Source organism: Nerophis lumbriciformis, linkage group LG05 (assembly GCF_033978685.3).
Source record: "Nerophis lumbriciformis linkage group LG05, RoL_Nlum_v2.1, whole genome shotgun sequence".
Classification (NCBI taxonomy): Eukaryota; Metazoa; Chordata; class Actinopteri; order Syngnathiformes; family Syngnathidae; genus Nerophis; species Nerophis lumbriciformis.
Genome location: NC_084552.2, coordinates 31,442,678 through 31,468,504, shown reverse-complemented (window position 1 = coordinate 31,468,504; position 25,827 = coordinate 31,442,678). Strand labels below are relative to the sequence as shown.

Here is a 25,827-nt window from a genome sequence, read left to right as displayed (position 1 = left end):
GAGGCATTTTCTGTTGTGGCTTCAAAACGTTGGAATGCGTTGCCTTTGAATTTAAGACCTCTTCTTGAAAAAAAGATCTTTCCTTTGGCACTTTTTAAGTTGTTTTCCCATGAAACCCAACTGGTGCAGTCCTTGCTTCCTTTCCGCCCGAGAATTGGACCTGGGTCCTCCAGAATGAGAGTGCCAGTTTAAAGGCCAAGTTGGTCGTCCCCCGTTATGCAAAACCAACTTTCCTGACCTATTGGCAGTGATGGGCAAGCTACTTGGAAAATGTAGTAAGCTAAGCTGCTAGTTACACTCGATTAAATGTAGCTAAGCTACAGTTGAAGCTATCCCCGGAGAATTGCAGCAAGCTACATGGCAAAAGTGGCTTGCTACATCAAAGCTCCTAAAGCTCCTAAAATGTATATACCTTGACAAAAAAACAACAACAATGACGTGCGTGTTGTTTGGGAACAGTTGGTAATAGTTATGTGCATTAACTCAACTCGCCTTAATGTGTGTTCCTAAATTTTTGTCGGACATCTTAGATGAAGAGAGCAGTTATGATTTTGGTTTACAGAGTAAACAACTAAACACTAAAGTTTTGGGCATTGTTTTCTCTAAACGCATACATTTGTCTAAATATGGCTAAAAACATGCATTATTGTGGGTTTCCTGGAAGTCTTCTTCATCACTATAGGAAAAATCTAATCCGTGGGAGAGAATTCCTCTGCCATTTTCAAGTATATATTTTTTATTTTTTTTGAGTTGTCAGCTTGAAGCGTCCTTCTGTCTCCGTCTCTCTCGTCGTCATGTGACATGATTTTGCTTCCTGGTTTCGATGACCTGCCTTATCTTGCCTCTGACTTACCAGTCTGTAATGTTTCGCCTTAACCTTAGCCAATTGTGACTCATTAAACGAACACCAACCAATCATCTTGGATTGTCTCCGTATGTATGGATGTTCTCATTCATCCAGGTCATTGTATTTTCTCCATATTTTTTGGGGGCCTGGATTCCTCTTTTTGGCGCTTGTAGCTTTGATGTAAGCTCCCTAGCTACATGGGTCTAAAAGTCGCTAAACTACAGGAATCGTTACTCGTTCAAAAAGTAGCTAAGCTACTGGGAAATGTAGTTAAGCTACGAAGCTTCGCTACATGTAACTTGTTACTGCCCATCACTGCCTATTGGTACCTGCTGTTGTGTATTTGGGATCTGCCTAAGTCCTGGAAATTTAGGCATAGGATATTTATAAAATAATCTTGCCTTCCTTCATACTTCCGTTAAACGATCCGTTTGGAATTTGCCCCATTCATGATGTTGTTCCCATCGGTGACGTCAGCAGATTATCCATATATAAAGTTAAAGTACCAATGATTGTCACACACACACTAGGTGTGGCGAAATTATTCTCTGCATTTGACCCATCACCCTTGATCACTCTCTGGGAGGTGAGGGGAGCAGTGGGCAGCAGCGGTGGCCTGCGCCCGGGAATCATTTTTGGTGATTTAACCCCCAATTACAACCCTTGATGCACACGGTAAAGTTTTAACTAAAGTGCTTTGCGCCAGTCGGCCAATGTAGTCTGACGCTGTAGTCAAAGATCTTCTTCTACTGGTTACTTGCTGTTTCAGCTGATGAACAGAGGATTCAAACCTTCATAATTATAATACGTTTTTAAGACTTTTTTTGTTTTTAGCACCATTGGAGATAAACCAAAATGTTAACTCGACTAAAACCCATTTAAAAATTTACTAAGTACTACACAATTCCGGACAGAAATAAAGACAATGAAATACTATTTGACCTCTGTCTGAAGCTCTTTGGCATCTCTCCTCCAGCCATCACATTGTCACAAGGCGCCGGGACGACCCCAACTGACGGACACATGCCACTGCCGAATTTAGCAACTCATCTGCATATCAATTGAATTTGCCAAACTGATTCCTCTCACTATGCTAATCTGCATGGCAAGTGTGTGAAATTCTGCATGGGTGTGTTGGCCGCATACTGTGTGTGTGTGTGTGTGTGTGTGTGTGTGTGTGTGTGTGTGTGTGTGTGTGTGTGTGTGTGTGTGTGTGTGTGTGTGTGTGTGTGTCTTCTTGTATTTCTACCCTTCTTGAGACATCAACAAGGAAAAGTATCTTCCATATGAGGACCGGTGAACAAGTTAGGACATAAATCATGGTCCCAATACGGAAAACAATTGCATCTAATAGAGAATGTCTCATTTGCACCCCTGGTGGTGAAATCTATCAAAATTAGGGCGGTCCCAAAAAGGAGGTGTTTTTCAACTTGACTGTGTGTCGGTTTTAAAAGTGCTCCCCCTCTGGTCAACATATGAAATAACAAGCTTTTGTAAAAATTTGAAGTGCTCCCCCTCTGGACAACATATGTAAAAAAAAACTATTACAAACAAAAAATATTTTTTATTTTTTATTTTTCTCACAATGTGTCGACTTTTTCCTTATAAAATTGGGTACAATTACTCATATTCTTTCTGTTTCTATAATATTGCAATATTTTCTCGTAAAATTGATTACTTTTTTTATGTAAAATTATTACTTTTTTATGTAAAATTATTACTTTTTAATGCAAAATGGTGACATTTGTCATATACAATTTAGACTTGTATCACAATGTTGCCAATTGTTTGTTGTTCTTGTAAAATAGTGACATTTTTTTGAGTAAAATTATGACTTTTGTCATAATTTTGCTAAGTAAAACTCCAATTATTACTATAACATTGCCAAAATTTGAAAGTTCTCTTATAAAATGGAGACTTTTGTTGAGTAAAATTATGACTCTTTTTATAAAATTGCCAACATTTTAAGCTTTTCTTGTAAAATTGAGACTGCTATTGAGTAAAATTCCAACCTCTATCATAATATTGCACAAATGTGCAGTTTTCCTTGCAAAATTTTGACTTGCGTTGAGTAAAATTCCGACTTTTAGTATAACACTACCAAAATTCTAAGTTTTTCTTGTGAAATAGTGACCTTTTTCTTGTGAAATTCCAACTCATTTTTTACAACAAGCTTTTTTATATTTGCATAGCATGTATATATTATTAATGTTGTAATTACAAAGCGTTATATATCTAGAAAGGGTGGTCCTAAAGAGGGAGGCATTTTTCAGACGTCTCAAGAAGGTAACACATACAAGAGAGCGAGTGTGTGTGTGTGTCTGTGTGTGTGTGTGTGTGTGTGTGTGTGTGTGTGTGTGTGTGTGTGTGTGTGTGTGTGTGTGTGTGTGTGTAAGGGTTCATTTTTCCATCCTAGATGTGAAAAGGACAAAAAATTGTGTTTTGGCTGTTGGTTTGTGTTGGATGCAAGGAATATTGCTGTGTCAAAAAAGTTGTAACCACAACACAAAGTCGCAGTCGGATTTATGACACACACACACACACACACACACACACAGATACACACAACCTGAGCTGACTTTGTGTTGCTCCTTGCAACATACAACTGTTTGCACGCTGCCATTTCGGACACCCTCATATTTTATGTGGTTTCACATTCCATTGATTTGTGCTGCAAAATGGCAAAAAATAAATTCCGCCCACAAAATGTTCCAAATCAACAACCGAAACTGAATAGGAGTCCAAACAAATCACATTTCCATCCCAAACTCAAACTATCGTGACTCTACAGCAAAGTCGACTACTACACATAATACGTCATACTAATGAGTATATATGACTGTTAGCAATGTTAGTATGACATCATTAGGAGTCACATGGTGTCATGGCGCTCCTGCATAATCAAAACAAGCTCAGAGAAAGTTGTTGACCTCCATCATCACGATCATGGCTACACGATGCAATCTATCTGGCTGTCACTTTCTTACCCAGTCTGGCCCAGAAGAGCTCCATGTCCGATTCCCGAGAAGTAGCACAGGCACACTAACTTGCGAGGGAGCACAGCAGAAGGGAGGTGGCCGCGAGGAGGAGGGCAAAACTCTACTGGAGATAGGGAGTGGGGGTGGGGGGGTGGTTAAGTGAAAGGACAGGAGGGAAAGAAATAAAAGAAAAAACAAGGAAGGATGTTGTGCCTCCCCCTTTGCCTTCTGTTCTTCTCTTCCTCCTCCTCCTGCAACACTTCCCCTGCTGCTTGCTCTCCGTTCACCTCAAAGGCCTTTAATGAGCTTGGCCTTAACAACAGCGCAACTATACAACAAAACCCCAATAAATGTCAAGAAATACCCCTGAGATTGAGTCAAACTGGAAAAAAAAAAGTACCGTATTTTCCGCACTATAAGGCGCACCGGATTATAAGGCGCACCTTCAATGAATGGCCTATTTTAAAACTTTGTTCATATATAAGGCGCACCGCATTATAAGGCGCACAGAATAGACGCTACAGTAGAGGCTGGGGTTACGTTATGCATCCATAAAGGGAATGTCAACAAAACAAATAGTGATTTTACTGACACTTCTACTTGCTGCTCTCTGTTCAACAACCCACTGTTCCAGTTTGTCCTCCAACTGTAGCCATCTCGCTTTGTTCCCTCAGAAACTCTGTTTAGTCTTCTTTACTTGGCGCAGGTCATCATGTTGCTTCCTCCACTTCCGCACCATTGATTCGTTAATGTTAAATTCTCTCGCTGCTGCTCTATTCCCGTGTTCTACTGCGTGACTGATGGCCTTGAGTTTAAACTCTGCGTCGTAAGCGTGTCTCTTAATAGGAACAATTTTTGGGTCTTTACATAAAGTTTAGGTCTCGCAACTACGGTAAGCAGCCGCCGACTTCATTTTCCCCCGTAGAAGAAGAAGCAGAAGAAGCGCGGGGGATAATGAAGTCGGCGTAGTTACCGTAGTTGCGAGACCTGTTGTGGCTCAATATTGGTCCATATATAAGGCGCACCGGATTATAAGGCGCACTGTCAGCTTTCGAGGAAATTGGAGGTTTTTAGGTGCACCTTATAGTGCGGAAAATACAATAATTTACCTAACTATGATGCAACCCTAAATATAAGTGACTTGCTTTTTTGGAAAAATGTTCATTTAAGACAAAATTAATGCTTGTTTGTTGCAATCAGGATAGTCATACCTCTTAAAGTTAGCATCATAACGCATAAAGTGCCTGATCTACTAATATCCAAATGCCACGCACTATAAAATGTTGTGTACTATTAGTGGGCTTGTTGCATGTGCTCTGCTAAGACTGCGTGTGCAATTGACAACTGGTGCAGACCGCCCTATTTAATTGAGGTTTTTGCGTGTACAAAACCTTGTTTCCAAATGAGTTGGGAAATTGTGTTAGATGTAAATGTAAACGGAATACAATGATTTGCAAATCATTTTCAACTCATATTCAGTTGAATTTGCTACAAAGACAACATATTTGATGTTCAAACTGACTAACTTTTTTTTTTTTTGCAAATAATCATTAACTTTAGAATTTGATGCCAGCAACACGTGACAAAGAAGTTGGGAAAGGTGGCAATAAATACTGATAAAGTTGAGAAATGCTCATCAAACACTTATTTGGAACATCCCACAGGTGAACAGGCAAATTGGGAACAGGTGGGTGCCATGATTGGGTATAAAAGTAGATTCCATGAAATGCTCAGTCATTCACAAACAAGGATGGGGCGAGGGTCACCACTTTGTCAACAAATGCGTGAGCAAATTGTTGAAAAGTTTAAGAAAAACCTTTCTCAACCAGCTATTGCAAGGAATTTAGGGATTTCACCATCTACGGGCCGTAATATCATCAAAGGGTTCAGAGAATCTGGAGAAATCACTGCACGTAAGCAGCTAAGCCCGTGACTTTCGATCCCTCAGGCTGTACTGCATCAACAAGCGACATCAGTGTGTAAAGGATATCACCACATGGGCTCAGGAACACTTCAGAAACCCACTGTCAGTAACTACAGTTGGTCGCTACATCTGTAAGCGCAAGTTAAAACTCTCCTGTGCAAGGCGAAAACCGTTTATCAACAACACCCAGAAACGCAGTCGGCTTTGCTGGGCCTGAGCTCATCTAAGATGGACTGATACAAAGTGGAAAAGTGTTCTGTGGTCTGACGAGTCCACATTTCAAATTGTTTTTGGAAACTGTGGACGTCGGTCCTCCGGACCAAAGAGGAAAAGAACCATCCGGATTGTTCTAGGCGCAAACTTGAAAAGCCAGCATCTGTGATGGTATGGGGGTGTATTAGTGCCCAAGACATGGGTAACTTACACATCTGTGAAGGCGCCATTAATGCTGAAAGGTACATACAGGTTTTGGAGCAACATATGTTGCCATCCAAGCAACATTACCATGGACGCCCCTGCTTATTTCAGCAAGACAATGCCAAGCCACGTGTTACATCAACGTGGCTTCATATTAAAAGAGTGCGGGTACTAGACTGGCCTGCCTGTAGTCCAGATCTGTCCCCCATTGAAAATGTGTGGCGCATTATGAAGCCTAAAATACCACAACGGAGACCCCCGGACTGTTGAACAACTTAAGCTGTACATCAAGCAAGAATGGGAAAGAATTCCAGCTGAGAAGCTTAAAAAATGTGTCTCCTCAGTTCCCACACGTTTACTGGGTGTTGTTAAAAGGAAAGGCCATGTAACACAGTGGTGAACATGCCCTTTCCCAACTACTTTGACACGTGTTGCAGCCATGAAATTCTAAGTTAATTATTATTTGCAAAAAAAAATAAAGTTTATGAGTTTGAACATCAAATATCTTGTCTTGTAGTGCATTCAATTGAATATGGGTTGAAAAGGATTTGCAAATCATTGTATTCCGTTTATATTTACATCTAACACAATTTCCCAACTCATATGGAAACGGGGTTTGTAATACATGGCGGTCACCATGGAGACACTCATTTACTGCCTGTGGCGTTTTGCTATGATTTCAAGCATGCAACAGACATGTACATACCACTTTTTATGAGTGCATCAAAAACAGAACTCACTTTTTAGCATGTTGAATGTGCACTCATAGAAGATGCTAGCACTAACTGCGAGTGTGCCCTGGAATGTACCATCCATTTTCTACTGCTTGTCCCTTTGGGGGTTCGCCGGGGGTGCTGGAGCCTATCCCAGCTGCTTTCGGGCAGAAGGCGGTGTACACCCTGGAAAGTCGCTACCTCATCGCAGGGCCAACACAGATAGACAGACAACATTCACACACGAGGGACCATTTAGTGTTGCCAATCAACCTATTCCCAGGTGCATGTCTTTGGAGGTGGGAGGAAGCCGGAGTACCCGAAGGGAACCCACGCAGTCACGGGGGAGAACATGCAAACTCAACACAGAAAGACCCTGAGCCCGAGGATCGAACCCATAGTTGTTTTTTTGACAGCCCATATATGTTGACAAGCATACGTAAGACTGAGCTACAGCGCGATCACATCATTTCTCACAGCCATTTCTGCACAACTGCCAGTCTTTACACCTTTTCCAGACACTAAATAAAGACACAAAACAGTGACTGCAGAACAATTTCAGCCTTGATAGATTACACCAGTGACGTGCAGTCACTAGAGGCAGGTGAGGCGGGGCCTCACCTGCCATCATGGAAAGAAAAAAAATGTAAAAAGAAAAAAAAAAAATTAAATTGTTATATGTATCCAGTGATTATACTATAAAGTTATTTTCCATTTAACTTCACCAGTTTTAGATTATTTTTATTCAAAATCGCTGAATTTTCACATTTGCCGTTCAAATACTGAGAAGAGACGGTGCGGTGAACAGCAGCCAGTTGAGGCACGTCACTCAGTGCCTCAACATGGATTCCGGACTCGGCTAACTGCTGGCCTGCTGTGCAGTGAGACCGTATTGCTATATGAATTATATTATACATTTCCATAGTTTAGTTAGCTGAGGTATATAATGTACAGTGTATTTTGTCAACAACTGTATGTGTGTAACGTATTTCTTGTGCTGAGCGATCATAAAACTGCTGCAAAAGACGCACTGGCTGAGGCTCCAGTAATCCCGTCTCCTGCACCCCCGCCGTAGAACTGTTATATCAACTAAAGCCCACACTTAAACTTTCCACGTGCAAGATTGAATCTATTTAAAAAAATTATTTCATAAGAAGCCAAAAAGTGCAAAAACAATAATGTTCATGTTGGAGGAGTTGTGAATGACTGCAGGGCCACAACATTAGGTACACCTGCTGACTGCAGGTGTACCTAATTCACAACTCCTCCAACACAAACATTATTGTTGTTGCACTTTTTGGCTTCTTATTAAATAACTTTTGTAACCTATTTTCATGGGCTTTCCTATTTGTGATGTTAAGTTCCTGTTATGCGCTGTTATACAGTATATGCCTTGAGCTCTTATTTTGAAGGCGCTAAGAGCGGAAGTGATGTCACGTTGCGGAGGTTTTTGAAAGAAGGTAAATAAAGTGGTCCTCGTGTAAACTGGAGCCTCCGTGTTTGTTATTTTGTAGTTTCATACAGTATAGGCGACATTTATAAACCCTCGGTTACACTTTTTTAAATAGATTCAATCTTGCACGTGGAAAGTTTAAGTGAGGGCTTTAGTTGCGGCGCATGGACTTAATTTCTAAGTAAAGGTAAAACCATAATAACGTTTTTTTTTATTAAATGTGCTTTTTTGTGTGCTACAGTTTGTATGTGTAAAGTTAAAGTTAAGTTAAAGTACTAATGATTGTCACACACACACTAGGTGTAATGAAATTTGTCGTCTGCATTTGACCCATCCCCTTGTTCACCCCCTGGGAGGTGAGGGGAGCAGTGGGCAGCAGCGGCGCCGCGCCTGGGAATCATTTTTGGTGATTTAACCCACAATTCCAACCCTTGATGCTGAGTGCCAAGCAGGGAATAATGCTGGTATGAGCTTTTAAACATAACCCGTTAACTGCTGCCAATCAAATGGTGAATAAGATACTCTTTAGGGTTCATATGTTTGTAAATCTGACTGTGATGAAGTCAGTGCCTCACCAGCCATGAACCTCGCCGCACGTCACTGGACTACACTATATGTGTACCGATTAAATCAATTTGCATTTTCTCCTTTTAGTATTCTGATGATTCTGATTCTGATGATCCGCTAATATTCTGCATATTCATGAAGACACAAACAATAGATGGATTGCGCTCCTCCGTGCACAAGTTTAGTAGATCAGCTTTGCATGTGCAATCAAGTTTGCACGTGTTTTAGTACATGCAAAACTTTAGAAGATCAGGCCCATATTAATGCTTGCTAAAGCTGCGCTTTGGCTTAGACCAGTGGTCCCCAAACTAGGGCCCGCGGGTCGGATCCGGCCTGCCAGCGTCCAAAATCCGGCCAGCGGGAAGTCCCAAATTTAAAAAAAAAAGTTTTATTTGTTATTTTTTTTAATCTGTCCTTTCTAATCCATTTTCTACCGCTTGTTACTGTCTGTGTCTCCAAGCTGCTCAGGCAAATCATATTGTCTAAAAATGCATTTTCCCATCGATAACGTGACATCATCACGTTCGGAATATATATATTTATATACAGCCCAGTCCCCGGCCACATATTTTTAATCCAATGTGGCCCTGGAGTCAAAAAGTTTGGGGATCCCTGGTTTAGACCAAATAATTTAAATAAACTTGTATGTAAAGACATGATTGGGCAGCCTCTATGTGTCATAATTTGTGACAAAACTCACCTTTTCCGAAACAAAACATTCTTTATAAGTTTTATCATGTAGCACTCTCAGTGGCCTAGTGGTTAGAGTGTCCGCCCTGAGATCGGTAGGTTGTGAGTTCAAACCCCGGCCGAGTCATACCAAAGACTATAAAAATGGGACCCATTACCTCCCTGCTTGGCACTCAGCATCAAGGGTTGGAATTGGGGGTAAAATCACCAAAAATTATTCCCGGGCGCGGCACCGCTGCTGCCCACTGCTCCCCTCACCTCCCAGGGGGTGAACAGGGGGATGGGTCAAATGCAGAGGACAAATTTCACAATCATTGGAACTTTAACTTAACTATAACTCAAAGAGAAAGCTCACAAAGTGTTTCCCGTGGTTATTTAGCGTAGCCATTTCGCGTGTCCTATCAGGGTTATATGTAAAATATAACTGAAGGTCATTTGCATACATATGATAGGAGATCCCTTTAAAATTCCCAATGACATCGCTGAGTAGAAGCATGAACCAGGTAAAAAGGATAGGCCCCAAAATTGAACCCTGGGGCACCACAGACTCTAATTTATGAGTGCCAACAACCATAGAGAAAAATCTACCCGCCAAATATAATTCCAAGGAGGGGTTCTTAACAAAGGGGCCCAACTTTTCCACTACAGAGAACACTGAATTAGTAATCTTACTGTAGATTTTTATCGTATTCAGTTTAACAGGACAAACCATGTCATGTGTTATTCAAAAAGATGATTAAAACTGATGACAAAATGCGAAAATAAACACATTAAACTAAATTAATAATATATAATGATTGCTTAAATAACCTGTCAATAAAATTGAAGTGCAAATCAGAATACAGCTTCACCGCTTTAGTCATATTTTTTGCGCTTAAGAAACTTTAGCTTCAGACTTGTTTGATATTGCCAATACTGTCACAAGTGGTGGAATAGTGTAGTACAACTGAGTATCGCTGCGGGCCAGCAATGGGCCCTATGGTTAAGAATTTAAACTATTGGAAGACGGACCCTGAATGAATGAAAGTCGGTCTACAAGGATGAGATTGATCAGCAGTTTCAAAGCAGAACCAGTATCGACATTTGCTAGCATTAGAGGCCATGATGATGTCATTGGAGACCCTGAGAAGAGGAGTTTCTGTAGAATGCAACTGACGATAACCGGACTATCAAGGATATTGTGTTCGTTTAATGCAGAGACTAACTGGTGAGCCACAATTTCCTCTAAAATGTTGGACACAAATGACAGCTTGGAGATGGGCCGATAGTTGCTAAGAACAGAGGGGTCGAGATTTGGCCTAACAACTGCCTGATTGAAACGGGAATTAGTGGGCAAACATGTATGCAGAGCAGGGATGGATTAATAGTGCTAAAAACATTGCTAACAGAGATGTCCGATAATATCGGCCTGCCGATATTATCTGCCGATAAATGCTTTAAAATGTAATATCGGAAATTATCGGTATTGTTTTTTTTAAATTATCGGTATCGTTTTTTAAAAATATTTATTTATTTATTTATTAAATCAACATAAAAAACACACGATACACTTACAATTAGTGCACCAACCCAAAAACCCTCCCTCCCCCACATACACTCATTCACACTCATTCACACAAAAGGGTTGTTTCTTTCTGTTATTAATATTCTGGTTCCTACATTATATGTGAATATATATCAATACAGTCTGCAAGGGATACAGTCCGTAAGCACACATGATTGTGTGTGCTGCTGGTCCACTAATAGTACTAACCTTTAACAGTTAATTTTACTCATTTTCATTTATTACTAGTTTCTATGTAACTGTTTTTATATTGTTTTACTTTCTTTTTTATTCAAGAAAATGTTTTTAATTTATTTATCTTATTTAATTCATTTTTTTAAAAAGGACCTCATCTTCACCATACCTGGTTGTCCAAATTAATTAGGCATAATAATGTGTTAATTCCACGACTGTATATATCGGTATCGGTTGATATCGGTATCGGTAATTAAGAGTTGGACAATATCGGAATATCGGATATCGGTAAAAAAGCCATTATCGGACATCCCTAATTGTTAACAAAGTTGTGGCCAGGATGTCTGATGGACTAAAATAGATCTTCATCGTATTGCACAAGATCTGCCAAGTCTTGCAAGGGAACTGCTGAGAAATTATCAAAAAATGGCTGTTGTTGGGGAAAGAGTAGGAAAGGAAAAGATGGACGGCGGTATAATATTGGCCTTGACACTGGCAACTTTGTTTACAAAATACTGCAGTCCTTATCAGAAGACATGGGTGGAGCCGGTGGTCGTGCACCAGCAATGTTGTTTATGATATCAAAAATTACTCTCGGATTTCTCTTATTGGATGTGATAAGATCTGAAAGAAAGAGGCTCTGGCAACCTTAACATTAAAATATTTTTCAACCAACTAACTAATTTAAGGTCTCTGACATTTGCGACCAATAACAGGAATAACAGCAGGGATTTTTACAAGGCTTTAAAGGAGCAGCCACATCAAGAATGGTAGAGCAGTGGGAATTGAAAGCTAAAACTTGAGTATCAAAACCAACATCAATGTCACGATCAGCTGAGCCAGAGTAGGAGCCCAACGTAGAGCAACAAATAAACAAGCATAATAACAAAAAGAGCAATCAAAAAGGAATGAGGAAAAAATAACTAAGGGTGCACACTTTCGGTGTGCGAAACAGAAATAGCACAAAGGTGTGGAGAGGTAAAAGTTAACACTACTCCGCAACGCTGGGACTGAGCCACAGGGAACAAGAAGCGTGAGTGGAGCCAAATCAGAGAAGATGTACACGACTGGAAGGGTGACTCATTGGGAATCTACTAGCACCGAGTGAAGGGACTGGAGAGCTTAAGTAGGAAATGAGCATCAAGTGTGACCCCGAATCCAGGCACTGCAACAAAAAGCAGATAAGCAGCAGTAGAGCTGCCAGATCATGACAATCAACGCTGTAAGGCTGCACAACACTTTATTGTATGGAATACTTAGGTTGTTGTTGTATCTGCCATTTTTCAGACCCGGAAAAAAGTGGAGTGCCATCTCCGGGTTGGGAAAGAGACCCTGCCCTAAGTGGAGGAGTTCAAGTACCTCGGAGTCTTGTTCACGAGTGAGGGAAGAGTGGCTCGTGAGATCGACAGGCGGCTCGGTGCGGCGTCTTCAGTAATGCGGACGCTGTATCGATCCGTTGTGGTGAAGAAGGAGCTGAGCCGGAAGGCAAAGCTCTCAATTTACCGGTCGATCTACGTTCCCATCCTCACCTATGGTCATGAGCTTTGGGTTTTGACCGAAAGGACAAGATCACGGGTACAAGCGGCCGAAATGAGTTTCCTCCGCCGGGTGGCGGGGCTCTCCCTTAGAGATAGGGTGAGAAGCTCTGCCATCCGGGAGGAGCTCAAAGTAAAGCCGCTGCTCCTCCACATCGAGAGGAGCCAGATGAGGTGGTTCGGGCATCTGGTCAGGATGCCAACCAAACGCCTCCCTCGGGAGGTGTTTAGGGCACGTTCGACCGGTAGGAGGCCACGGGGAAGACCCAGGACACGTTGGGTAGACTATGTCACCCGGCTGGCCTGGGAACGCCTCGGGATCCCCCGGGAAGAGCTGGACGAAGTGGCTGGAGAGAGGAAAGTCTGAGCTTCCCTGCTTAGGCTGCTGCCCCCGCGACCCAACCTCGGATAAGCGGAAGAAGATGGATGGATGGATGGATGGATATTTTTCAGATTTCACAAAAAGCTTCAAAAAGCTTCTAAAGGGTCTTGCTACACAAAGCGCTCAGTCGCGAACGCAACACAGACCCAAAAACAAATTAGTATTAAAATTATCGCCAAAAGCATGACGAAATTATAAGTAAAAAGCAGGAGTCCACGATATAGACGTTAAAGTTTTATATACCTCGTTAAACAGATATCGTGATAATGCATTATGATGTCACATTCTAGCTATGTCCCTGCAAGAAGCGGACATTCTTGCTAGCGGATAACAGGTTACACTTACACACTGTAGGATTCCCAAATATATTTTTTAGACCTTTAACATCGAAACCGTAGCCGCATTTATGATGTGTAGTGCTGTTTTCAAATGACCGTAAATCTTGAACTATACAAAATATTTCAATGGTTGGAATCTGCGCTTTTGCGTTATTGCGGTAATCTACGTCACAGCAGCCCAGACGAGGCACCAAGCGGTGTGGGCGGGTGTGGTTTGTTTACACAGATTTTTACAACAAAGCTCTGCAGAAAAGTGATATAATGGCACATTGTAAGTGTTCTTTTTACCCTCGGCGTTCAAATCTCGCTGTGTTTGTTGCATTTTTGTTGCGTTTCCTTTGATTGTAAAACATGTCAATTGAGGACATGGTTCAAGAAGTAAAAGAGGAGCGACGTTCACGTTGTCAACATTGAGTGTTTTATTGTTTATAGTTAATATTGTAAATCTCACATTCTTTTTTTCCTGTAGATTCTGTGTGTTTTATTCAGTAAAAAAAAATGAGATTCCATTCCATTTTTTATGTTTTTAGCATTCAATCAGACATTATGGTGAGTTTTTGTATTATTGTTCCTAAAAAAGGGACCCTGTATATATATATACACAGTATATATATATACACATAAATGTGTGTGTGTGTGTGTGTGTGTGTGTGTGTGTGTGTGTGCGTGTGTGTGTGTGTGTGTGTGTGTGTGTGTGTGTGTGTGTGTGTGTGTGTGTGTATGTATATATACATATATATATATATATATATATATATATATATATACATATATGTATATATATATTTTTTTTTTTTTCTTTTTTTTTTTTCTCACAATGTGGCCCCTGAGTCAAAATAAATATATATATATATATATATATATATATATATATATATATATATATATATATATATATATATATATATATATATATATACATGCAGTGTAGGAGGATACAGGATGTTAACCTCTGAGTTAGAGCTCTTGAATGTAAAGAAATTAGGCAGATTGATAAAAATATTGACAGTAACAATACCAAGTATCGTATCAGTATATGGTCGATACTACAGTAGTTAGATCGATACATATGATCAATTTCATTTTATTTAATTCATATTCAAAATATTTTATTATTTCTGTTATTGTTTACAAACTCAGGAAAAAAGTCCCTCAACACAGAAGGACTTTAAGGGCAAAAACAAAAGGATATAAATACGTGCAATTAGTAGGAATACATTTTATTATCCATCCATCCATCCATTTTCTACCGCTTATTCCCTTTGGGGTCGCGGGGGGCGCTGGAGCCTATCTCAGCTACAATCGGGCGGAAGGCGGGGTATATTTTTAATTGATATTGTTACACTGCCATCCTGTAATTTTGTCAGATTAGAATTGTGGTCAATAATTTAATCATTCAATGATCTTGAACATTTTAAGTATCAGTATCAGTATTGATATGACCAATACTGCCTCTGCAATTACTTGGTATTGGGTAAATACCCAAATTTGTAATATTGCCTAAAACCAATGAAACGTATCGAAACAACAGAAGAATAAGTACTTATTACATTTTAACAGAAGTGTATAGAACAATGTTACAACATAAAGTAACCAGCTATTAACAGTACATTACTACATGGATTAATAATACAAAATAATACAACTGGAAATTACATAATATATGTCCTGTGATAATATATATTACAATATATTATTTGGTATGTCAATGATCATAGCTTAATTTCAAAACGGGTTACAAAAGCTCCTAATTTGGCTGCTGATGTAACCCGTTTTGAAATTAAGCTATGATCATTAACATACCAAATAATATATTGTAATATATATTATCACAGGACACTGCAATATAAATCGCAAAGTATGTGGACAAAGCTCTGTGTGTCCACAGAACAGTCACACACACATGCCTGCACACACAAACACACACACATGCACCTCTCCGTCCATCCATCCATTGATTGATTGAGACTTTTAATAGTAGATTGCACAGTACAGTACATATTCCGTACAATTGACCACTAAATGGTAACACCCGAATACGTTTTTCAACATGTTTAAGTCGGGGTCCACGTAAATCAATTCATTTCCTACCGCTTGTCCCTCTTGGGGTCGTGGGGGTGCTGGAACCTATCCCAGCTCCCAATTATAAGACAGTTTTCAGGGTAAAAAATACTATCTTTGATTTGTCAATATGGTAATAAATGCAAGAGGCATGTATATTTATCTAAGCATCAATAGCACCTGTATCAGATCAATACTATAGTTGATGAGATATATATTTTTCTTTCTAGACATTTTTTCTATGCTTATTTCCACAAATATCTGTGTGTTTTTGGTTTTGTTTTTCAAATACTTTTACTGTTGTTATGTTTTTGTAAATAATAAATCACTGGGCAGTGGAGGACTTGTGCAGGGGATATAAATGTTTTTGTTTTTGCTTTCGTTTAATTATTTTGCTCAAACAATTGTGTGTAACAAAAGGAAATAATTGTAATACTTTAATCACAATGTAAAAAAAATGACGGCGAAATTACAAATTAATTTAATGACCTTGTCCAAGAAAAAAATACCACTATCTGTATCGGAGATCAAAATTTAAATTGCCTTATCTCCCTCCTCTAATATTATAAGCATGAATCGTGCACACATACCCCCTAGTGGTAGCAAAGAGCAATGAATCGAAAAAAAGCCAACTTTATGTATTGACAAATAGAATAGTAACATGGAAGTCAGATCAGTATGTGGCACACACACACACACGGCTTGTTTACAAATGAGCTGACACACAAACACGCTTGTTATCCGCCAGTAGGGCCGATGCATCCAATTGACCTGCTTCAACACCTGTACGGTTGCCTTGACAACAGCCGCCGGAGCCGCCTTTCCTCTATGCTATAAAACTTTTTTATCTTTTCTGTAGCTTTTCTTTTGTGTCTCTTTGTTCTATACCCTGTGTTCCCCGCTCTTCCTGTACTTCCTGCTCAGTGGCGTGTCTAGGAGGTGGCCTGGGTTGGCACGTGCCACCCCTAGAATCTGATAGGCCACCCCAAGTGCCACACCACTCAGAGGCAGAATGATTTGAAACAGTGTTTTTCAAACTGTGGTACGCGTGGCCACTTGGCCAGGGTGTACACCGCCTTCCGCCCGAATGCAGCTGAGATAGGCTCCAGCACCCCCTGCGACCCCAAAAGGGATAAGCGGTAGAAAATGGATGGGATGGATGGGTACGCGTACAACTCGGGCTCTAGTGGCACAAGTGTTGTCCCGATACCAATATTTTTGGTACTGGTACCAAAATTATTCCGTTACTTTTCGGTACTTTTCGAAATAAAGTGGACAGCAAAAAATTGCATTATTGGCTTTATTTTAACAAAATATCTTACGGTGCATTAAACATATGTTTCTTATTGCAAGGTTGTCCTTAAATAAAATACTGAACATACTGTACAAGAAAACTTGTCTTTTATTAATATTAAGCAAACAAAGGCTCCTAATTTAGCTGCTGACATATGCAGTAACATATTGTGTCATTTATCATTCTATTATTTTGTCTAAATTATTAAGGACAAGTGGTAGAAAATGAATTATTAAAGGGGAACATTATCACAATTTCAGAATTGTTAAAACCATTAAAAATCAGTTCCCAGTGGCTTATTATATTTTTCATTTTTCCTGTGACGTCACATAGTGAAGCCAACACACACAAACATGGCGGAAAGAACAGCAAGCTATAGCGACATTAGCTCGGATTCAAACTCGGATTTCAGCGGCTTAAGTGATTCAACAGATTACGAATGTATTGAAACGGATGGTTGTAGTGTGGAGGCAGGTAGCGAAAACGAAATTGAAGAAGAAACTGAAGCCATTGAGCCATATCGGTTTGAACCGTATGCAAGCAAAACCGACGAAAACGACACGGCAGCCAGCGACACGAGAGAAAGCGAGGATGAATTCGGCGATCGCCTTCTAACCAACGATTGATATGTGTTTGTTTGGCATTAAAGGAAATTAACAACTATGAACTAGTTTTACAGCATATGAAATACATTTGGCAACAATATGCACTTTGAGAGTGCAGACAGCCCAATAATCAATTAATATATTCTGTAGACATACCCTCATCCGCGCTCTTTTCCTGAAAGCTGATCTGTCCAGTTTTGGAGTTGATGTCAGCAGGCCAGGGAAGCTAGGGTCGATAGGGGGTTTAGCTCGCTCGTCTGCGGGAACAAACTGCCGCCATTGCTTGCCGTGCTACCGAGGTCCTTTGTCCCTGAATTGCTCACACACTCCGGCAGATTCAACGGGGGTCTGGCGGCAGATTTCTTTGACTTTATCGTTGGAAATGCATCTGCTTTGAGTGTCGCAGGATATCCACACATTCTTGCCATCTCTGTCGTAGCATAGCTTTCGTCAATAAAGTGTACGGAACAAACGTCCAATTTCTTGCCACTTTCGCATCTTTGGGCCACTGGTGCAACTTGAATCCGTCCCTGTTCGTGTTGTTACACCCTCCGACAACACACCGACGAGGCATGATGTCTCCAAGGTACGGAAAACAGTCGAAAAAACGGAAAATAACAGAGCTGATTTGACTCGGTGTTTGAGAAAATGGCGGATTGCTTCCCGATGTGACGCCACGTTGTGACGTCATCGCTCCGAGAGCGAATATTAGAAAGGCGTTTAATTCGCCAAAATTCACCCCTTTAGAGTTCGGAAATCGGTTAAAAAAATATATGGTCTTTTTTCTGCAACATCAAGGTATATATTGACGCTTACATAGGTCTGGTGATAATGTTCCCCTTTAATCTACTTGTTCATTTACTGTTAATATTTGCTTACTTTCTCTTTTAACATTTTCTAGCTACACTTCTGTTAAAATGTAATAATCACTTATTCTTTTGTTGTTTGGATGCTTTACATTAATTTTGGATACCACAAATTTGGGTATCAATCCGATACCAAGTCGCTACAGGATCATACATTGGTCATATTCAAAGTCCTCATGTGTCCAGGGACAAAATTTCCTGAGTTTATAAACATAATATACATTTTAAAAAAACGAAAGAAGATGTTGTGATGCCAAAAAATATGGACGTAATCATAGTAGTATCGACTAGATACGCTATTGTACTTGGTATCATTACAGTGGATGTCAGGTGTAGATTCACCAATGGCGTTTGTTTACATTTTGACGCCGGTGAGCTACGGTGTGTAGTGAAGCATGTTTAGCTATTCCTCGTCCTGCAGGGATGATACTTGTAAGAAACGTACTTTATTTGTCGCCATGGAGGCGAGGATTAGTGATTTAGAAGTAGCTAAAACACTGCAGACTGGGGCTGGACTTTAGCCGCTAGCTAGCTAGCCATGTCTTAGAGCACCACTTCCTGAGGGCGTTTCAGTGTTATAACTTCAACTTTATCGTCACTTTTTAAGCCAAAATGCGTCCGTTCTCCCTTTTCTGTCTACACTCTGTGTCTGCTTGTAAGTACTCCGTGATTGTGCGCTGACGAACATGCTCGTCTGCTCGTAAACCAGCAATGACACGACGTGACGACGGGGGTTGGCGTACCGGTACATTTCAAAGACGGTATAGTACCGAATATGAGTCATTAGTATCACTGTACTATACTAATACCGGTATACCGTACAACCCTAAGTGGTACACCAAATAATTGCTTAATTCAGCGGTCCCTAGACTATAGCTTGCTGTTTGTCCCAGGTTTAATTTTTAAACTTGAGTAAGAAGATACTGTAGTTTGGTTTGTTTGATGGGTGAAGTCCACAGTGATTATTACTGACAATGTACATTACAGCAAAAAAATCTTGCACAGACTCACTATATAGTTACTAATTTGGACAACCTTTCCAATTCATGGTCCAATTAGTCAAAAACCAACACAGAACATTAAAACATTATACATTATGATACAAAAACAGGGCTTCACGGTGGAAGAGGGGTTAGTGCATCTGCCTCACAATACGAAGGTCCTGAGTAGTCTTGGGTTCAATCCCGGGCTCGGGATCTTTCTGTGTGGAGTTTGCATGTCCTCCCCGTGACTGCGTGGGTTCCCTCCGGGTACTCCGGCTTCCTCCCACTTCCAAAGACATGCACCTGGGGATAAGTTGATTGGCAACACTAAATTGGCCCTAGTGTGTGGATGTGAGTGTGAATGTTGTCTGTCTATCTGTGTTGGCCCTGCGATGAGGTGGCGACTTGTCCAGGGTGTACACCGCCTTCCGCCCGATTGTAGCTGAGATAGGCTCCAGCGCCCCCCGCAACCCCAAAGGGAATAAGCGGTAGAAAATGGATGGATGGATGGATACAAAAACACACAACTTACCCTCTGAACATGGATGGATGGATGGATTACCGATGACGAGCAGCCATGTTCCAGACGTCCGTAGTCCTTCACTAAACCTAAGTCATTTTAGTTACAATTTCTTTTTTTTTTTATATATAAGCGTGTTTAAAGTGTTTGCCTGCCGACACAAGAAAAGGCACATTCAACTGTTTTGAACGTTATTTCAGTCCCACCATCTTTTGTTATTCCACCGTCAATAATGAATAAAGCAAAACATGTTCTGGACCAAAAATCACTCCATATTCTCTACTGCTCACTAGTGTTACCATATCTGAGTTCTTGTGTAGAAATATGGGGAAACAACTACAAAAGTACACTTCATTCATAAACTGTGTTGCAAAAAAGATCAATTAGAATAATACATAATGTTGGATATAGAGAACATTCAAACCCTTTATTTATTCAATCGAAAATACTGAAATTCCACGACATAGTGAATTTGCAAACAGCTAAAATTATGCACACAGCAAACTATAATCTGCTACCCAAAAATGTACAACAATTCTTCTCAACAAAAGAGGAGAAATATAACCTTAGAGAAAATTTTCATTTAAAACATTTGCACGCACGTACAACACTTAAAACCTTCAGTATATCAGTATGTGGAATTAAATTATGGAATGGATTAAGCAAAGAAATCAAACAATGTACTAATATGATCCACTTCAAGAAACTCTACAAACTTAAAGTGTTTACAAAGTACAAAGAAGAAGAACCATGATAAACATTCAGAATGTATTTAATCCATCCATTCATGTTCTAGATAATCTTACTTATCTCACCATATGAAATATAACTTACTTCACTAATTATGTATTTATTTTTATTGTTATTACTTATGGAGTATATTGTGAATACATTTAGAACAGGAAGTGAACAAATGTTTAAGCAACTGCTATGTAGAGGATATGGGGTGGGATTAAATAAACTCTGCTTCTTCCTACTCCTTTTCGAACATGTTGAATAGAAACTGTAAATTGTGATGTATCATGTTGTATGCATGCATGTTCCAAATAAACACAAACTCAAACTCAAAAACTCCAACCATGATTCTCGTTGTACTTAGTCCAGATAATGTATTTGTTGTGCAAATACTCTTAAAGTTATACAGATTATATTATACAGATAACCAATCCTAGGTGTAGTTCTGTTAGGTACCAATCGTATATATGGAAACACTGGTATCTGTGCCTTTTATAGATTGTGTACACGCATTTTAAAGTATATATATATATATATATATATATATATTTTTTTTTTTTTTTTTTATTGCTGCTTTTATTTATTTACTAATTGCCTTTTACTATTTTTTTTTTTATTGCTGCTTTTATTTATTTACTAATTGCCTTTTACTAAACATGCACAAGCACTGTTTTTAATTTTGTGTGATAATGCCTTTTATACTGTATTTTGTTTGTTTTATGTACTGTATGTGATTGTATGTCTACTTGGACGTCTGCAATAAAGTTTGATTGATTAAAGGCCCACTGTGTAATATTTTAAATGATTTCATTGCCAGCAATGTGAAGAGTGGATTTGAATGAGGAACTGATCGGTTTAAATTTAAATAAAGGTTTATGAATGTTACAATTTTACTTCATTAAAGAATGGATAAAGAGGACATTTGACATACTGTATTAGTATTTACTGTTACAAGTTGTCTGACTTACTGTAATAGCTCAATGCTTTGCAATACTGTTTAATGTCAGCAGTTGACTTACAAGAAGATTCACCCCATACTTGGTGGTGGTACAGTTGCTTTTGGGGGTGCCACCCCAGCAGAACTAGGTGCCACCCCTAAAATAAAAGTCTGGATACGCCACTGTCTCAGTTTCCTTGCTGGCTTTTTTTTTTTTTTTTTTGGTTGGGCCCTTGCTGCACGCCTGCAGCACCCAAAATGACATCATCTGTCAGCAAGAGTATATATGAGCCTGCTCTCTCCAGCCCGTCAGCGTCTGCAGGTGAACGTAGACATATTTCAAATTAAAAGCCTTTGCGGAGTCGGCCCGCTAACGTGACCTATTGCGTAATGTGGCTGCACATGTACCACTGCTTGCAACCTTTTCAAGCATTTGGCCGGGCGGCTCTCACGTATCGCCACAGACACGCCATTCAGGTGCTGTTTAAGTCAAGGTCAAAGGTGCCTTTTTGCTGATTATGCTATGGCTTTTCAACGCCACATCCTCCTTGCTCTTCTTCCTCCTCACAGTCCAGCCCTTCCTCATCTTTTTTTGTGCAGATTTACGAGGCCCTTCACCTCCCGCATCCCGCTTGCTTCACTCGGGCCAAACTCGCGTGTACGTCGTGTGGAAAAAGCCCGCTGCATGTAGGACGAGCCCACGGCAGCCGATAAATCACACAGACACACAATGTGCATGCACGCACATGCATGTTCCACCAAGACCGACTGACCCACTTCATGCGGGGGGGAGATGGACCGTGTTACTATGGCAAAGCAGATGAGTAAAAGTTGGACACGCTGAACGATGGCCGGCTGTATAAATCTACATATGCACATGTAGATGTAGCGTAGATAGACGCAAAAGTACCTGTTGCCGATTTGGGTCTGTGTCTCCCTTTGGGCCGCCTTTGGGAATTGCCCATACTATTCTTCCTGTCCCAAAACATCACAGCAGTGGCATTCCACAGACACACACGAGGCAACGCGGGCAGGGAAAGACGAAAAGACAGAGGCGCGTGTGTGAGTGAGGCAAGGAGGCGTCACAGCATCACCCCGAGGCGCCTGCATCCCCCCAGTGTGATGCTGTGTGTGTGTGAGGGAGACAGAGAGACATCGAGCGAGCGAGAGAGAGAGAGAGAGAGAGAGAGAGAGAGAGAGAGAGAGAGAGAGCATCACTGCACCTTGCTTACGTGAGCTGTGGGCTAATCACATGTTAGCGTGTCAGTTGGCGTGTGTGTGTGTGTGTGTGTGTGTGTGTGAGAGAAAGCGAGAGGAAGAGATAGCTCATTGTGTTGATTAGCAACCAGCCAGTCACATCCGAGCGCCGCAGCTCAATTCATAAAGAGCCAGGCAAGCCGCAGCCAATCGGAGGCCGGCAAGCGTGAGCGCGCTGGAGGGAGGCAGAGCGAGAAATAAGACGGGGAGAGGAGGGGTTCCAAGGGGAGGCTGCATGGCTGCGATGTGACTGGAAAACAGAGGAGGGACACGTCACAAGGACTGAAGTATGTGGACAGCGGTCTTTTAGGCCAGGGGCTCTTAACCCTTTTGACCTCGGGGCCCAACTTTTCCTCTTACTCTTGATTTTAATCGTATTCAGTAATTATATAACAGTTTACAACATTGTCAAATTATATGAAAGCATGTGTTATGATTAGAGATGTCCGATAATGGCTTTTTTGCCGATATCCGATATTGTCCAACTCTTAATTGAGGTGGGCGGGGTTTGGTGGTAGCACGGGTGTATATTGTAGCGTCCCGGAAGAGTCCGTGCTGCAAGGAGTTCTGGGTATTTGTTCTGTTGCGTTTATGTTGTAGTACGGTGCAGATGTTCTCCCGAAATGTGTTTGTCGTTCTTGTTTGGTGTGGGTTCACAGTGTGGCGCATATTTGTAACAGTGTTTAAAGTTGTTTATACGGCCACCCTCAGTGTGACCTGTATGGCTGTTGATCAAGTATGCATTACATTCCCTTAAGTGTGTGTAAAAGCCGCATATATTATGTGACTGGGCCGGCACGCTGTTAGTATGGAGGAAAAGCGGACGCTAAAGGCAGTGCCTTTAAGGCACGCCCCCAATATTGTTGTCCGGGTGGAAATCGGGAGAAATTCGGGTGGATGGTTGCTCCGGGAGATTTTCGGGAGGGGCACTGAAATTCGTGAGGCTCCCGGGAAAATCTGGAGGGTTGGCAAGTATGCCCTACGTCCGTGTTTTACCGGATATGTACCGCTCCGTACAGCGGCGTATTGAAAAGTCATTACTTTTACTTTTTGAAACCGATACCGATAATTTCCGATCTTACATTTTAAAGGGGAACATTATCACCAGACCTATGTAAGCGTCAATATATACCTTCATGTTGCAGAAAAAAGACCATATATTTTTTTAACCGATTTCCGAACTCTAAATGGGTGAATTTTGGCGAATTAAACGCCTTTCTAATATTCGCTCTCAGAGCGATGACGTCACAACGTGACGTCACATCGGGAAGCAATCCGCCATTTTCTCAAACACCGAGTCAAATCAGCTCTGTTATTTTCCGTTTTTTCGACTGTTTTCCGTACCTTGGAGACATCATGCCTCGTCGGTGTGTTGTCGGAGGTTGTAACAACACGAACAGGGCAAGTTGCACCAGTGGCCCAAAGATGCGTAAGTGGCAAGAAATTGGACGTTTGTTCCGCACACTTTACCGACAAAAGCTATGCTACAACAGAGATGGCAAGAATGTGTGGATATCCTGCGACACTCAAAGCAGATGCATTTCCAACGATAAAGTCAAAGAAATCTGCCGCCAGACCCCCGTTGAATCTGCCGGAGTGTGTGAGCAATTCAGGGACAAAGGACCTCGGTAGCACGGCAAGCAATGGCGGCAGTTTGTTCCCGCAGACGAACGAGCTAAACCCCCTGGATGTCTTGGCTCACACCGTCCCGAAGATGATCAAGAGAAGAATATCGACCCTAGCTTCCCTGGCCTGCTGACATGAGGGTATGTCTACAGAATATATTAATTGATGAAAACTGGGCTGTCTGCACTCTCAAAGTGCATGTTGTTGCCAAATGTATTTCATATGCTGTAAACCTAGTTCATAGTTGTTAGTTTCCTTTAATGCCAAACAAACACATACCAATCGTTGGTTAGAAGGTGATCGCCAAATTCGTCCTCGCTTTCTCCCGTGTCGCTGGCTGTCGTGTCGTTTTCATCGGTTTCGCTTGCATACGGTTCAAACCGATATGGCTCAATAGCTTCAGTTTCTTCTTCAATTTCGTTTTCGCTACCTGCCTCCACACGACAACCATCCGTTTCAATACATTCGTAATCTGTTGAATCGCTTAAGCCGCTGAAATCCGAGTCTGAATCCGAGCTAATGTCGCTATAACTTGCTGTTCTTTCCGCCATGTTTGTTTGTGTTGGCTTCACTATGTGATGTCACAGGAAAATGGACGGGTGTTTATAACGATGGTTAAAATCAGGCACTTTGAAGCTTTTTTTAGGGATATTGCGTGATGAGTAAAATTTTGAAAAAAACTTCGAAAAATATAATAAGCCACTGGGAACTGATTTTTAATGGTTTTAACCATTCTGAAATTGTGATAATGTTCCCCTTTAAAGCATTTATCGGCCAATATTATCGGACATCTCTAGTTATGATCCATTGCCCGGATTATGTTTTCGTCTGTTGGTTTTGACTATCTCAGTTCTGTTTTCTGCACGCCTGGGTTTGTGTTTTTGTTACCATGGGTGCTGATTGGTTTCAGCTGCCTCTGATTGGTGTCCGGGATGCTCACCTGCTGCCGGGCCCTAATCAGAGTGCTATTCATTTACGTTGCTCGCCACACACTGTTTGGCTTCCTAGTTAGCTGCAAGCTACAGCTAACGACGGCTATAGTTTGGATTCGTCTTTGTATGCTAGCTCCCGCGCTAGCCTCCTTAGCTTTGCCTCCCGTCCTATTGGCACGCTTTTGTTTGTTCCTGCGTGATTATACCAATAGTTTCCTACCTGTACGCTTCGAGTGTTCCGTCTGCATCTTGGGAGAACGACCTCCACATCACCATGCGACCCGATCGTCACAGCATGTGGTAATCACAAAGATTATTATCAAGGCTTAGGTCGGGCTGATTACAGACATAAATACTAATCAAATATACTGAATAGACTCTTAAAAACTGATGGGAAAAAAATACATATAATTACGCATTGCTAAAATA

At 40.9% G+C, this 25,827-nt stretch overlaps 1 protein-coding gene across 3 annotated transcripts in view; it reads right to left on the bottom strand.

The window, feature by feature from the left end:
- The window catches only part of nhsl2 (NHS-like 2), a 105,705-nt gene that overhangs the window by 54,489 nt on the left and 25,389 nt on the right, over positions 1-25,827 (bottom strand). The window contains exon 1 of one of the 3 annotated variants that reach the window (XM_061960887.1): positions 22,494-24,286. The exons of 1 other annotated variant lie outside the window; for it this stretch is intronic. In XM_061960887.1, coding sequence (XP_061816871.1) covers positions 22,494-22,572 — 79 coding nt within the window. In that variant the 5' untranslated portion in view covers positions 22,573-24,286. Of the gene's footprint in view, positions 1-3,834; positions 3,871-22,493; positions 24,287-25,827 lie in introns of those variants that run through there. One more of the 3 variants, XM_061960888.1, reaches the window with a different exon arrangement.